The sequence below is a fragment of the Eumetopias jubatus genome, unplaced genomic scaffold (genome assembly GCF_037043125.1).
Source record: "Eumetopias jubatus isolate StellerSeaLion01/CBP00866 unplaced genomic scaffold, mEumJub1_p1.0 scaffold_196, whole genome shotgun sequence".
Taxonomy (NCBI): domain Eukaryota; kingdom Metazoa; phylum Chordata; class Mammalia; order Carnivora; family Otariidae; genus Eumetopias; species Eumetopias jubatus.
In genome coordinates this window covers 143,465-158,178 of record NW_028275002.1, presented here as the reverse complement: position 1 = coordinate 158,178, position 14,714 = coordinate 143,465, and the positions used below count along the sequence as shown (strand labels likewise).

General features: G+C 60.3%; 2 protein-coding genes across 3 annotated transcripts in view; both read right to left on the bottom strand.

Moving 5' to 3' along the window:
• The window catches only part of PGGHG (protein-glucosylgalactosylhydroxylysine glucosidase), a 6,942-nt gene extending 2,423 nt beyond the window's left edge, over positions 1-4,519 (bottom strand). Inside the window, exons 1-9 of the mRNA XM_088020818.1 lie at positions 4,425-4,519; positions 3,607-3,812; positions 3,086-3,296; positions 2,575-3,010; positions 1,565-1,684; positions 996-1,127; positions 684-795; positions 356-428; positions 124-260 (exon numbers count right to left, since the gene is read on the bottom strand). Coding sequence (XP_087876944.1) covers positions 124-260; positions 356-428; positions 684-795; positions 996-1,127; positions 1,565-1,684; positions 2,575-3,010; positions 3,086-3,296; positions 3,607-3,790 — 1,405 coding nt within the window. The 5' untranslated portion in view covers positions 3,791-3,812; positions 4,425-4,519. The remainder of the gene's footprint in view (positions 1-123; positions 261-355; positions 429-683; positions 796-995; positions 1,128-1,564; positions 1,685-2,574; positions 3,011-3,085; positions 3,297-3,606; positions 3,813-4,424) is intronic.
• A 1,877-nt stretch (positions 4,520-6,396) lies between these two features.
• Positions 6,397-13,928, bottom strand: NLRP6 (NLR family pyrin domain containing 6). 2 transcript variants are annotated; one of them, XM_028094297.2, is made up of 8 exons: positions 13,651-13,928; positions 12,630-12,910; positions 12,366-12,404; positions 10,299-12,057; positions 9,361-9,456; positions 8,016-8,186; positions 7,734-7,901; positions 6,397-7,260 (listed from the first exon to the last, which is right to left on the bottom strand). In XM_028094297.2, the coding sequence occupies exons 1-8, from the start codon at positions 13,677-13,679 to the stop codon at positions 7,122-7,124; spliced, it is 2,682 nt and encodes an 893-aa protein (XP_027950098.1). In that variant the 5' UTR covers positions 13,680-13,928; the 3' UTR covers positions 6,397-7,121. The 2 variants fall into 2 exon arrangements, with proteins under 2 accessions (XP_027950098.1, XP_027950099.1); XM_028094298.2 differs by having other exon boundaries at positions 9,361-9,453.
• Positions 13,929-14,714: the final 786 nt, after the last annotated feature.

Below are 14,714 nucleotides of genomic sequence, written 5' to 3'. Positions count from 1 at the left end.
GTGCTGCCAACGGGGGAGGGAGCAGGAAGGGGGAGCTGCTCTATCAGGTAGGGGACATCCAGGGTGGACATAGGTCCTGTCGGAGGGGTGAAGGGGCCCTGAAGCAGCTCCGAGTACACTCACCAGGCTGGTACCCATCAAACTCAGGGTGAAAGTTCCGCCTTGGGTCGAAGGGCACCTTGATCTTATCAGCCACTGCTAGCCATTCGCTGGGGACAGGCTGACCCAGGTCCCGGGCCAGAGCAGCAGCAAAGCGCAGGCTAGGGGTGGAGGCAGGGAGAGGGGGGCTATAGCCCCAGCCCTCCCAGCTGGCCCTTTGCATGGTGGTAGTATGGGCAGGGGTCTTGGGTCTGACCTGTTCTGGACCAGGACGTTGGTGTACACGGAGTTGTTAACCCCCGAATGGTATTCGTCAGGAGGCATGACTCCTGGGCCGACAAGTGCAAGATGGTGCTTAGTGCAGGGTCCTAGGGACCTGCCCCTGATGCCAGTAGCCAGTGGGGGGCTGGCAACATCAGGTGCCAGAGATCACCTGCTGAACTGAGGAGCATCCACCTGCCCCACCAACTTGTGGCCACCTACTCTCCCGGCCACAGCTGTCCATGCCTCTCCCTTCTACCACTGGCCCTCCCCTATGACCAGCCCCCCTCCCCATGACTATCCCTCCCTCCTCGTGCCCTCACCCTTCAGGTGGTACTTTTCCTCCTCAGGGCTCCACTCCACACGGCTGCACCAAAACTCAGCCACATCCCTGACCACATCCCAGCCACCAGCTTCTTGGAAGAGCTGCAGGTCCTGGGGGAGCAGGAGATGGGACAGGGACCATGCCACCAGTGACTGTAGTTCTCATTGGTTACTACATTTCTTGTCAGTGCCCACCCTTCTGAGTGCCCAGAAGTGAAGTTCTGACCCCAGATAGGAAGTCATGGTGGGGGTAGGGGAGCATGGCCACGTTAGGCGGGTGGTCATACCTGGTGGGCATGGTGACACCTCACCTGGGTGGTGTGGTAGTACAGCTGGAAGGCCAACACCACAGCTCCATTTATATGAATTTCCTGGGTCCCATAAACGTCCTCAGGACAGACCTCCAGACCAGAACCTGCACTCTCCCAGGCGAACTTGGCTCCCTGATGGGTTGGGGGGCATGGAGCAGACCTGACTATTCTGGGGGTTGTGGCACAGGGATAGCCCACCCTTTTCCCAATGCTCTCAGCCTTCAGCCATGGAGGACAGAGGTGGGGGCACTGAGTGTCTGGGTGCCCTCATGGGGACCTGCAGGCGCAGAGTGCCCACCGTGTGTCCCCATCATAGCCCAGGCAGCTTCTGCCCAGCTTCCACTGTGTGTTGACCCTGGACCAAGGGGACACCAGCTGGGCCCCAGCGAGACTGTTGTTCCTACCTGTACGGTGCAGGCTGGGGGATGCTGCTGAGCCCCTAAAAGAATCCAGGAATCCCAGCCCCACCCAGAGAGGAACCTGAGGTGATGGGTGCAGGCCTAGGAGGGATGTGGGGACATCAGGCCCTTCAGGGGCCTCTGTAGGGTGGGTGCCCGGGTCCCCCTCACCTGGTAACCCAGCTTCCGGGCATTGTCTTTGGCCCCACCCAGCGTCCGGACGCGGTACTCCAGGAGGGCCCTGGCGGCCTCTGGGTGGAACATCAGGATATTTGGGAACATCCAGAGATCCTGAGAGCAAGGAAGGGCCCCTTGCTCAGGAGCTCTCACACCCTTCTCTCTCTCCTGCCTGCCCACATTCTGCCTTGGCCAGAGCCAGTGCTGCTCATGCTGCCTCCCTGAGCACCCTTCTGTCTCCTTCCAGCTTCTTCCTCTGCTGACCACCCTGCGCCCATCCTGGGCCCTCCACACTTGCCCATCCCACGTCCCAGTCTCCAGACTAGATGCTCCTCGGGTCTGGTCCCCAGCCCAGTGCTTCACCTCCCCAGCAGGCATCTGGGTCCCGCCAGGAGCTCAGGCTGGAAACTGCGCATGGAGCACCATTGCTCACTAGCTGCCTGAACTAGAGTGAATGACTCCACCTCACCAGAGTGGGCCACAGCACTGGCTTCTTGAGGCATCTGGTGAAGAGGCGGTAGCATCCCGGACCTCTCCCACGCTCAATGGACACCAAGTCCCAGTCTCTCCTGGCTCTCACTCCTGTCCGAGGCCTCACCCTCTTCCACCCATGCTCCCCTCAGCAGCTGAGAGGGTCCTCCCAGAGTACACCTTTGTTAGTGTCATTCCCCAGTTCAAATCTCCATGGCTCTTCTTCCTTGGTGAGGTACCAATTTGCCCCTGCAGATGCCACACACCCTCTCAGCTCTGCTGTTTCTACCCCCTGGTCCGTTTGCCTGAATCACTCTTTTCCACCAAACTCCTATACATTCTTTGGCTGAGATCTCACCTCCTCCAGGAAGCCTTCCCTTCCGCCATGGCCTCTGTGCTTCCCCAGTCACAGCCCCCATCCCTGGTCGGGCAGAGATAGCAGCCGTGCCCATGCCCTTAGCCACAGTATCCTCCATGCCCATGTGCTGCCCCATCTGTGGCTGCTGTGTGCTGGTGGGTGGAATGGTGCATACCTGGTCCCAGAAGACATGGCCCCAGTAGCATTCCTCTCGGCTCCCATTGGACAGGCCCCCAGGGCTGAGGCCATGGCAGGTATATCCTGGGACCCCGGGCTGGGGCAGGGCACTGAGCAGGTAGTAGAGGGCGCCACGCAAGGCCTGGCGCAGGGGTTGGGGCCCCACAACATCCAGGCCACAGCCAGCCCAGAGCTGGGCCCAGGCCTGGGCATGGGCAGTGTACAGAGTGCCCTCTGCCTGCAGCTGCAGGGCCTCGGTGAGGCAGGCTCGGGCCTCAGCCTGGCTGCCACCCACCACGGTCAGGAACTCCCAGGTCTGGTCTTCCTCACTTTCCCCAAGGGTCAGGGCTGGGGGCACTGGTGTCCACAGCATGTGTACTTCCTGCTGGGATCCCTCAGGTTGCTCCGGGGTTAGTGTGTGGCCATAAAGGTACCTGCAAGAGTGTGGCCATGTCTAAGGGACCAGCTCCCTCCTTGGTCTACCTGGCCAGCCCTGACCCCCTCCTCACCGGGCTCCTTGGAAGTCAGGACCCAGATGTAGGTCAAGGTCTGGGCTTTCTGGGGAGAAGGCTGACTGCAGCAGCACCGTGATGGGCCAGTTCCCCACGGCCACACGGGTGATGGACACACTGAAAGCCATGACGTGAGGCAGCGTGCGGTGGGCATAGATGCGCTGGGAGGCCCGGAAGCTGGGGCCCTCTAGGGTGTGCAGAAAGGAGCCTGGGAATGGGCAGAGGGGGTCAGCGCAACTCGCATGCCCCACTTAGGGCCACTGAGGACAGTTACAAAGCTACCACCCCTCAGGGAGGTGGATCCACCCTCTGAGACCCAACTGCCCTGTCTGGAGAGCTACAGCTGCACAGAGGACCCCAGGCTTGCAGCAGTTCAGGAGGCCCACAGGGCTGAAGCCCTCCTTTTCTCTGTGAGTCAGGGATCCTGAGTTAGAAGGTGTCAGGATGGGACTGCTGTTGGTTCCCCCACTCACCTAGAACAATGGCTCAGCTTGGGGGAGCAGGACAGTGGTGGTTACCTGTGTTAGTGTCCAGGACAAAGGTCTTGGTCAGCTGATCTCCTGTCTCTGCAGGGACCTCCAGCTGGACATTGAGGGGACTCGGCAGAATGGCCCGGTGTGTGGCCCTGCAAGCCCCGTTGTACACGCCGCTCACATGCAGTGTGTCATGATACACACGTGTGCCCAAGTATGTATTGGTCATGGTGGCCAAGAGCCGGGGGTCACTGGGCAGAGAATGGGCAGTGAATACGGTGGGGTCCTCAGTGGCATCCTCCATGGAGAGGCTTGCTCAGCAGAGTGGCCTGGAAAAGGGGGAGTCAGTGGCCCCCACAATTGGCTGGGCCTCCCTCTTTGGACTGTCTGTTAAAGCCCTAAGCCTCCCACCCCACGAACTTGGCTGATGCCTCTGACAGCTGGTGGGGAGGGTGTGGGCCACCTGGGCAGCCCCAATTTTTCACAGACCCCACTTTTGAGCCACCCCAGGAAACACTTTCAATCCTAAGAGATGCTCAAACTCCTAATACTGATCTGCAGAGACCCAGCTGGGTCCCCAAACTCCCACCTTAGGACCTCAATTCGAGTCCTTCCAGCTCTTTCCAAGCCGCACCCCCACGGGCCCCGACCTGTCAGTGGGCAGTGAGGAGGCCTCAGTCTTCCGGACAGTAGTCCTCAAGAAGGCTGGCTTGGGGGAGGGCCGGGGTGTGTGCCGGAGCGCGATCCCGGGGCGGTGGGGGCGGGGGGGGGGCGGGGGGTTGCGGAGGCCAGCGACCCTGGGCCGGGGCAGGGAAGGAGCCGGAGCTCCGGGAGGCAGGCCGGGGAGGGTGTCTGGGGCTCACCGCAGCCTTGCGTGTCCCCGGACTCCAGCCCACTCGGCGCTGCCCCTCGTTGGCCAAAGGGAGAAGTAGCCTGCGGCCGCCCCGTCCCCGGAAGGCCTTGCAGTCCCCGCCCCCAGTGCCGCGCAGGGCGGGGCAGCTGGGCCACCACCCCCGGGGCGGAGCAGCTGGGCAGGCCAGCCGGCCGCGTGGGTCCGCGTGCACACCGGGTGCTGCTGGTGCGCGGGTGGTGCTCGCAGCCAACTCCGTGAGGAGCACAGTTTGAACGCTGACCTCAAGGGTGTGTCCAGGGATGGATACAAGGGGGGCGGGGGCCTTTGGTTTGCGGTTGCCCCTCTCCGGTCTGGGCTTCCTCTGTCTCTGCGTGAGCTTCCCTGTCCCCCCTTCAAAGAGGTGGCGCTGCCGGTCCCCCTCCAGGAGAAGTCCTTCCCTTTGCTCTGGCCCCACCTTCTGGCTCTCCCCAGCCGCTGCTCTCAGACTCCTCTTCCCCACCTGCCCACCTGGACGCTCCAGGGCTGGGCCCTGGGCCTGTCTCCTTGCCTCTCTGGCCCTGATCTGACCCACGCCTGTGCTCTGACCACTGGGCCCAGCCAGAGACACTCGGATTCCACGTGTCCCTCAAAACCAGCTCTTTTTGCAACCTCCCCCAGGAGACTCCTCCTGTCCAGCTGCTCAGGCCCCCTCTGTCCCCACACCCACTTCCAATGCACAAGTCCTGTGGTTCTGCACTTGCCAGTCTCACCATCCCCACTGCAACCTCCGAGGTCAAGCCGTTCCCGTGGATAGACACAGTCCATGCTCTGTGCTTCTGCTCTGCCCTCTGCGGTCCTTGTTAACACAGCCACAGCCACCCTTCTGCTCCGAAGCCTGCGGTGGTGCCCACCTCACAGGAGGACCGGCCAGCCAGCATCCCTGGCCCCACCTGACTCCTCCGCTAGTGCACTGCTGCCGCTCTAGCTTCCTTGCGGCTTCTACAACAGTCCAGGCATGCTCCCTGTTACGGACTGGGTGTGTGCCCCCAAATCCATCGGTTGAAATCTAATCCCCAGTGTGACCGTATTTGCAAGTGGGGCCCTTGGGAGGTATTTAGGTCAAGAGCTGTCAAGAGTGCGATTAGAGACCTTACAAGAAAAGGCCTGAGAGCTAGCCCGCTCTCCTTCCACCGTGTGAAGAGACGGCAAGAGGACAGCCCTCTGCAACCAGGACGAGGGTCCTCACCAGACGCCACATTGACTGGCACCTTGACCTTGGACGTCCCAGCCTCCAGCACTGTGAGAAACACATCTCTGTGTTGGATAAGCGCCCCAGTTTATGGGATTTTGTCATGGCAGACGAGCTGGTAAGACATTCCTCTTCACGGCCTTTGTCGTTGGCTCTTGCTTTGCCTGGAACACTTTCCGTCAAGATATTCTCAGGGCTCGATGCCTCACGTCCTTCTGTTTTCAAACGCCCTGTCCTCCGGTAGACTTCCCCAGACCCAGGACTTGTCACCAGAGAACCTTGGCTCCCCGCATTTTGCTGTACTTTATGTTCCCCCAAAGCACTGGTTGGCCCCTGTCTATACATGTTTATTGTCTGTCTTCCTGCCAGGTTAAGGCGGGGGGGATTTTGTCTGTTTTGTGGAATGAATGCCCGGATTTGAAAGGTGAGTATGGAAGGGAATTTCCCCGGAGAAGTGAAGGCACTGACTCCCATGGTTTTCATCTACCTGGACTGAGGTCTCGGGACCTGGTCAAGCCCTGAAGTGTTGAGCAGAGACCTGAGGATTCGGGGGCTGTCCACTGCTGGCCCTGTTCGTCAAACCCAGGCCTCACCTCAGAGCTTCCTGCAGTCAGGCTGTAACCCTGAGCCTCAGTTCCCTCATCTGGGAAATGGGGAATACAACCCCACCCCATACAGGGGGATTGGGGACCAAAGGAGAGATTGTGAGCACTTGCTAGGATGCTTGGCCACGTGCAACAGAAATCAGCAGAAGTGAATCCAAAGGAGAATGTATTATCAGTGCATGGGGTGGGGGGCAGCCAGCCGTGCCATCACAGCTCCCACCCAGAGTCCCAGCTGCTGCTCCACCTCCCCTCCCCCCTGGTCTCCATCCCTGAAGACCTGGATAGTGAATGGACCCCTCTGGACTGGGCACACACAGCCTCAGGGATGGCTTTGCTCCCAATGCCAAGACCCAAATTCCTAGGGTGGAATGGTGACCTGCCCACCTTTGGTCAGGGGTCAGCCCCTGCTCGATCCCCTGTGACCAGGGGCAGAGTTGTTGGGGCTGTGGGGCCCATAGTGCAGATGGGGATGGGATCAGTGGAGGGGTCGCTCTGCACTGAACACAACCAGGTAAAGGCCAACACACGGTAGGTGCTTGATGCCTGGGAGCTCTCAGTGTCATTATTGTTGCTGGAGGCATCTGCAGGGGGAAGGCTAGAGGGCCTCAGGAGAGGAAGGTGGGTGGAGGAGAGGTCCCTGGGTGTGAAAGACAGAGATGTAACCTGTGCCCAGGGCGTGAGGGGAGGGGCATGTCCTGGGACCTGTCCCTGGCCAGGTAAGGGACCCTGTGTGTCCTTGCCTCCCATCTGCCTGCCCCCAGCTCCTCAGGCTCAAAAGAACTGACCAGAGCTGAGAGCAACATCCTCCTGCCCTTGGGAGGAGGAAGTCTACTCCGTAGGGCTGACTAGAGTCCTCCCACCAGCCTTCGGGGCCTCAGAGGGCACTGCTGAATCCGGGGGGAGGCTCGGGGGGACTGTCCAGTGCCGGGTGGGTGATGCCCAGACCTGGCTTTGCCGTCTTCACTGTCTGCAGCTCCTCCAGTGACTGCTCGCTCAGCTCCACGGAGGTCAGACTGTAGCCGTGCACACAGAACACAAGTGGGAGTAGGTTGGGGAAGCTGAGGCCGGGGCCAGGGGGAGAGTAGCAGGGCAGCAGTGTGGGGGCAGTGATGGGGCTGTTGGCCTGGGCTGTGCTAAAGGCACACAGTGACAGAAGGTGTTAGTCAGGGGCATCAGAGGCTGGGAAGAGGGGTTAGGGGCTGGGGGCCAGAGCCTTTTGGGGAGTAAAAGGGTATTGGGGTCACTGGCCCAGACTTGCCATGGGCACCAGATGACAGATGGACATTTGGTGTGGTAGAGTGGCTGAATTCAAGAGTTGGGGCCAGGGCTTTGGAGCTCGGGTCTCCAGGGGCGGGGTTTGAGTGTGGTCACTCGGGGGGCCCTGGGAGGGGCTCCACTTCAGGGTCTAGGGGAAGTCCCCAGGCACCCAGCCCAACTCACGGTTGAGGGGCTGAGTCCCCAGCACCTTTCCCGCCCCTGCCTCTACCTGAGGCTCTGTAGGCGGCATCCTGGGTGCTGTAGGGCCGCACACAGGTAGGTTACCATGGGTCCCGACAGTTGGCAGTCACTGAGATCCAGGGTAGTCAATGCTGGGCTCTGCCTGAGCATGCTGATGAGGTACTGAAGCGCTTCCTGGAGGCAGGGCTGCTGCACCCTGGGGGCAGGCTGAACCTCAGGACTGCTGTGGACAAACTGTCCCTCCACCCCCACCCCTGGCCCGCGGCCCCGCCCTTGTCCCTCCCTTGGTGTCTCACAGGTCAGGTCTTACCGGAGCTTCTGCACCCGGCACTGGGGCCAGGCCAGGCCCTCACACAGCACACGCAGGCCTGCCCCGCTGAGCCAGTTGTGGAGGAGGCCCAGCTCTCTCAGGGCGGGGGCCTCCCTCAGGGCCTCAGAGAGGTCTTGGCAGACCGAGTCAGGCAGTTTGCAGCGGCACAGCCTGTGGTCAAGAGGCACATGGGTCTGTCTTCAGGCCCCTTGGCTGCTTTGCTATACCCCGGCTCTGCAAACTGCCCGCTCCTCGGGTGGCTGAGGTTCAGTCTGGCGATATGCTGGCTCCACAGGAACAGAGTTTTCTCCATCCTTTGTCACTACATGTGTTCCTGAGGCGCCTTGGCCATATATGCAAGTGCTGGACTATACTCCGCTTTTCCCTTAGGACACAATTCTCTACCCGCTTTTTGATGAGCCAATTTAGATCTTACTGTCCACATGTTTAATTGCATATCGGTGTCCATAGAGTTAAGGTAGGCCATAGTTTAGGCCATAGTTTATTCAAGTAGCCAGTCCCTAACAATTGGGCAGTTGTGTTGTTACTACTTTTTTGCTATTATAAATAATGCTGTGATGAACATCTTCATGCATTCAGTTTAGGGGCAGAATTGATGGGCCAAATGTGCCGATCACCTTCTTGGCCCCCTATGTTTATTTCCAGGTTGCTGGAATACCCTCCTACCAAGCTAAGTGACCATGTCACTATGCCCCACCAGTACTAGTTCCTACAGTTTCTCTTACTTTCTGCTTACTTGGTGATAGGTCATAGACTCAGTGTTGCCACATTCATTCACATACCAACCCTCTGAGGCAGAATCTACTGGCTCCATTTCATAGGGAAAGAAACAAGCTCAGATAGACTGACTTGCCCAAGGGCTCAGAGGCAGACAACCTGGACTCAAAGCCTGTGCCCTGAATACTCCCTTCCATTGCTTGGAAGAGTTCAGAGGGGCTGCCCAGCACTTTCCAATAGCACCTAGCAGCCTTCCTTCCTTCCTTCCTTCCTTCGTTTGTTTGTTTCCTTTCTTTGGAAGGAAAATATGTTCTGGTCTTTATCCCTCCCCCAGAATGCTTAGCCGCACCATGCTTTCCACTCAAACTGGGGCCAAATGCTCCTTCCTAACTAACACCGAAGCTGGTGATGGAGCCCCTGCCCCCATCCCCTCCTCCCTCCTCCGTCCTGTGTGGGCACAGCCTGTTGACCCCAGCCCGGGACACCAGAGGCCACAGGCTCTGTCTGTCCCCTCAGCCATTTCCCGACAGGGCTGTACCTCTGTCCCTGCCCAGAGTATCCTGCTTTGCATCCCTTCCAAGGGAGGGGTGGGGGCGTGGTCACTCACGTCAGGCTGTTCAGACCACAGTGTTGGTCAGTCATGGCCTCGAAGAGTGAACGTAGTGGAGAGGCCTGGGGTTTTCTCATGGTGGCTTGTGAACTGCTAGGAGAGAGAGCAAGGTGAAGCCTACCTGTCCCCTTCCAGTCCCTACCTCTTGCCTGTGGTCCTGAGGTGTCGGAGCTGCCTCTGCCGTCAACCCCAAACTGAGCCAGGACCCCTCCACCCTCTTCACTCTAAACCCAGTGTGAAACCACTATTCTGGGACCCCATGCACCTCCCCGCTGAAGCAGTCTATGTGAGTCCAGCCAGTGGGGGAGGATGTCACCCGCATTCTGAGGTGGGTCTACCCTTGCACGTGCAGTGGGCGTCCCCAGCCCCAGCTCCTGCCAACATCCTGACATTCATTATCTCAACAGATGCTGAGCTCTGGGTCAAGCGCTGGGTTGGAGCTAAGACAACTTGCCCTGAAGGAGCTGAGGGTCTGGTAAAGGGGATAGACATGGGTAGATGTCATGGCATACAGTGGTCTATGGGGCACTTCTGGGGCCAAAGGGGTCTCAGGCCAGCTTGGGGAGCCTGGCAAAGCACTGACAATAGGCAGCAAACAGAGTGTTCTGGGTGGAGGGAGCCGCAAGTACAAAGCTCAGGGCACAGTAGGCATAGTGTATTCCAGAACTTATTAGAAAGCTGGGCCTGAGCCACACAGCCATACTTGGTGGTTTGCCTCGCATGTGGACGGCTGGGAATTGGCATGGCAAGGGCATCCTGGGGAAGGAGATGGACAGATGGACATTGGGAAACTGTCTTGCAAGGGGGTGGCCTCCTCCTCCAGGGGGGCAGGCGTCCGCTGTGGACGTGCTCCCCCTGCCCAGATGGATGCACGGGCACACATTCCCCCACCAAGGGCCTGTGAACCGGGGGGCCATCTTGCCCTGTTGACTCACGAGCTGCCGCCCAGGCTGCCATGCAGTCGCTTTATCAGGCTTTTCTTCTTTTTCTTCTCCTGTGCGGGGACCAGTCCACAGCTAACCAGCCGCAGTGCCTGCCCGGCGGGGCAGCACCTTATGCAGTAGCTCAGGACGACCAGGTCCATGCGGCTGAAGCGCACTCGCTCCAGCTCCAGCTCAGGCAAGCCACGCAGGGCCTGGTGCACAAAGGCGCCCTCCTGCGTCTCGTACAGGCAGTACAATAGCTCCAGCGGGTAGTTGAGCTCGCCCTCCTCCTCTTCTGGCTCCTCGGTGCCTTCCTTGGCTTCGGTCTCTTCGGTCCCCTCAGGCGCCGCCCTAGGGCGGCCCTGGCCCCTTTCCTGCACCCACCGCAGGACATCCTGCTTCACGCGCTCTGAAACCACGCCGCCGAAGTGGCGCTCGATGTCGCGCATCCGCTCTGTGTTCAGCAGCCCGAAGAGGAAGCGCGTGGTGAGCGTGAGGTGGCAGTGCAGCTCGGTGTCCCCCCGCAGAAGCGCCCCTACGCTTTCAGCCGGTGCCCTGAGATCCCTCTCATCCTCCAGCAGGTAGGACAGCGCAGCGAAGAATTCCTGGAAGCTCTGGTCCATGAACTGGTAGGTGACCTCTGTCTCCAGCACGCCTGGCAGCTCTTTCTTGCTGAGAAACAGCGTCTGGACTTTAGAGCCCCGAAGTTCCAGTCGTTCCAGATCCTTCTCCGCGAACTGGGCCCTGTGCTGGAGGATGCCTTCACGGGCCAGGCGGCACAGCTTGCGCAGCTCGCCCTGCATCTGGGGACCATCTGCCGCAGGCGCCGAGCTCAGGACGCTGGCGATGAAAAGCAGGTACACGGACGTGGTCGTCTTGGAGGTGCGCGACAGGTCCTGGCCGAGCTCGATCTGCTGGCGCAGAACAGTGCACACGATCCAGCACACGAAGGGCACGAAGCACAGTGCAAACAACGTCTCATTCTCCTTCACGAAACGGTAGGCACGCTCCGCCATCCATTCGTCTCGAAAAAACTTGTGGAAGTACTTCTTCTTGTCCTTGTCGGAGAAGCCGCGCACCTCCGCGCACTGCGGTGAGCACAGGAGGCCCTGCAGCCTCCCCGGGGCGGTGGCGCGCGCGGTCACCAGCAGGCGGGCGTTGGGCAGCAGCGTCTTGCTCATCAGGCCGCCCAGCACCCGCGCGCCACCTGCCTCCTCGAAGGGGTCTGTGCAGGGCGCGGCCTCGGAGGGTCCCGGCGGTGGCAGCAGCTCGTCCGCGCCGTCCAGGATGAAGAGCAGCCGCTCGGACCGAGCGAGCATCTGCCGCACGGGCGCACTGCGGTGGGGACACTGGTCTAGGATCAGGCCGGCCAGGCTGCACGTGCCGGGTCGCTCCAGCAGCTCACGGCAGGGCAAGAAGAAGGCGAAGTCCACCTGGTCGTGGTACAGCTTGCCTGCCGCCCAGTCGTACAGGATTTTCTTAGCCGCCATGGTTTTGCCGATGCCCGCCGGGCCCTGCAGCACGACAGTCAGAGGCCGCTGACCTTCTCCGTCGCGGCCGAAGAGGCGGTTGAAGGTGTGGGTGTCCGAGCGCCTAGCGCGCTCTGGCCCCTCGTCCTCCGCGAGCCCCGGAGCCTCGTCCACCAGCGTGGCGCTCTCGCGCGCGATAAGCAATTTGGTGAAGCGCTTATTGATCTTCACCGAGCGGGCGTTCCTCTCCTTCACCTTGGCATGCTGCTGCAGGACATGCTCTCTGTACTTCTTCTTGTACTCTGGTGGGGGCCGGGAGAGGGGACCGGAGGGAGTAAAGGGAACGGGGTGTGTGTGGGGAGGACAAGGGCTGCGTCACTTGACCCTCTCCGGCGGTTCGCCGACCCACTAGGTTCAGGTCTGCTTCCCCAGCTGCACCCTATAGCCCTTCTCCCCATCGGCCTTCCCACACATTCTCCTCCCTGGGACCAGCTTTTGGGAACCTCCAAGCAGTGTAGAGGACACTCGTGCTGCAAACCTGAGGGTCACCGTCGTCCCCACCCCCCCGCCCCCAACCTGGGGCCTGTGCTTCGCACGGAGAGAGACCTACCAGACACGGAGAGCAGAGCGGAGGAGCTGGGGCCGAGCCCTGGAAGGGAGACCTGTGGTGAGGCCCCGCTGAATGTGCAGGGGCGGGGCGGGGGCCGCAATAGGGAGTTGGGGCCACCTTCAAGAGCGCCCAGGATCCGAGCCCTGGGGCTGGGGAATTTGCGGGTGGGGAAGCGGGTAGGATGGCGGCTGGAGGCCCAGACTCTGCCCAGGCGGAAGCGAACGGAGCGGCAGGGACCCTGGCAACCCCCGACCCCGCGCTCACGCTGCAGCCGCTGCTCCTTGAGTCGCGCCGCCACGTCGCGCACGTCTGCCCTCTTCAGGGTCTTTCGGGTCACGTCCAGCGCAGGCTCTGGCCCGTAGAATTGGGTCAGCTGCATCGCGAGGTCCACGGGGTCCGCGCGCTCCAGCCGCCCCCACGGGATGCTGCGGCCGTCCAGCGGCGCATCCCGCAGCTTGAGGCGGAAGCGCTTCAGCTGCTCCTGGCTCAGGTCCTCGAGCGCCGCCTGGAGGAGATCTCGCGCGGCAGCCGCGCGGGACTCCGTGCTGGGGGCGGTAGGAGTTAACACGTGTGTGGCGACGGTGACCCCAGCCCTGCCGCGCCTCCCACCCTACCCGACCCCGGCGTCGGGGCGCCCACGACAGTCAGCGAGTCAGAGGCGGTCCCATTTCTCCAGGTGACTCCTGGCCAATGCTTGGTAGCACTCAGCGGGGAGGGAAGTCATGGAGGAGGTAGGTGGGCTTTGCTCCAAGGCTTTGCTGCCTGGTGGTGAGTGGGGTCACTCCGCGGCAGGCACTGGCCACCCATGACCCAGGCGCTAGGGGGCGCCTTCCTGCTCTGTACCTCCCTTCCGGTGTTCCTCCCACACACGTGGCTAGGGCAGGTCAAAAGCCTAAGATGAGGTATCTACAAGGGCCTGCACTCTCCCCTTTCCTCCCTTTCCCCCCTTCCCGTCCCTGGAAGCCTCGAGCAAAGCTGGCCTCAGCAGAGAGCCAGACTCACCGCTTGGCCCAGACCGTGTTCCTCAGTTCCCCATGATACTCATCTCTCGGCACCCTTTGGTGGGGTCCAGGCGAGGGGCCTGACACCAGGGGCTGAATCTGAGCCCCTCCTAGGGAACAGACCCACCGGATGCCTTCAGTGCAGATGGAGTCCCTAGAATCCTGAGCCTGGGGGTTGCTGGGGGAAGGTTGTGGATAAAGGGGTGTGAAGCCCAGGGAGTCAGCAGCCTGAGGTGAGGCCTTAGAGGGCTTTCCAAGTGACCACCCTGAAAGCCAGCACTCACCTGGAGCAGAAGGCCTCTGGCTGGTCCATGGAGTCTGGCCCCTAGGACTAGCACTTAGGGGCAGACGCAGGGATCAGAAAGGTGACCTCTCCCCAAGTTGCCTGGAGCCAAGTTCTAGGGGAGTTGTCCAGCCCCGTCCATGCCATAGGCCCAAGTGCTCTAGCTCAGCCAGCACTAAGATGTCAGTCCACCAGTCACCAAGCAACCAAACTCAGGCACTGGGCATGTGCACACAGTCACCCTTTAAGAGTTTTGCTGGGTGACCTCTGATCTTCTTCTAATCTTTTTCCCCCCGTTACTGTACTCTGAAACCCCATAGGGTGTGGCCTTGACGCAGAGCTGTGAGCAGGTGACTGCGGAGCAGGGTGGACTGTGTGGAGGAAGTGGCTGTCTCACAACGAGACCTTCAGCTTTAAGGCCTCGAGAGAGGTTAAATTCTGAAGGCAGCAGTGAAGAAGGGCTTCTTAGGCAGAGAGGACACTGGGACTTGCATGATATTTTCAGGGGAAGGGAGGCCGTCCCATGGGCCAGGGAAGAGCTCTGTGGCCTTCCAAATCTGGCTAGAGCAGGCTGATGGGAGGAGGTTTGGAGGTGAGGAGTGTGTGTGACTGATGTGGGACCATGTGTGGCCAAATGAATGTGGGGTTCTACTGACAGTGTCTGCCTGTGTGAAGTGTGTGTGTGTGTCTCAGTCTGTCTATGTGACCATGTGAATACTGTGTTTGTGTGAGTATATCTGTGGTCAGCTAAATAAAAGACCCCAAAGATATCAGGTCCTAATCTCTGGAACTCTTGAAGGTCCCCTCATATACCAAAAGGGGCTTTGCAGATGTGATGGAATTCCGGGTCTAGAGATGGGAAGATTGTCCTGGATTATCCAGATGGGCTGTAAATGTCATCTCAAGTCTCATGGATAGAGGCAGACGGGGATTTGGCCCAGAGGAAGGTAATGTGACACTGAAGCAAGATGCTAGGCTGCTGGCCTTGAAGTGGGAAGAAAGGGCCAGGAGCCAAGGAGCACAAGGAACACAGCACTTGAGGCTGGAAATGCAACTCGAAAAAGG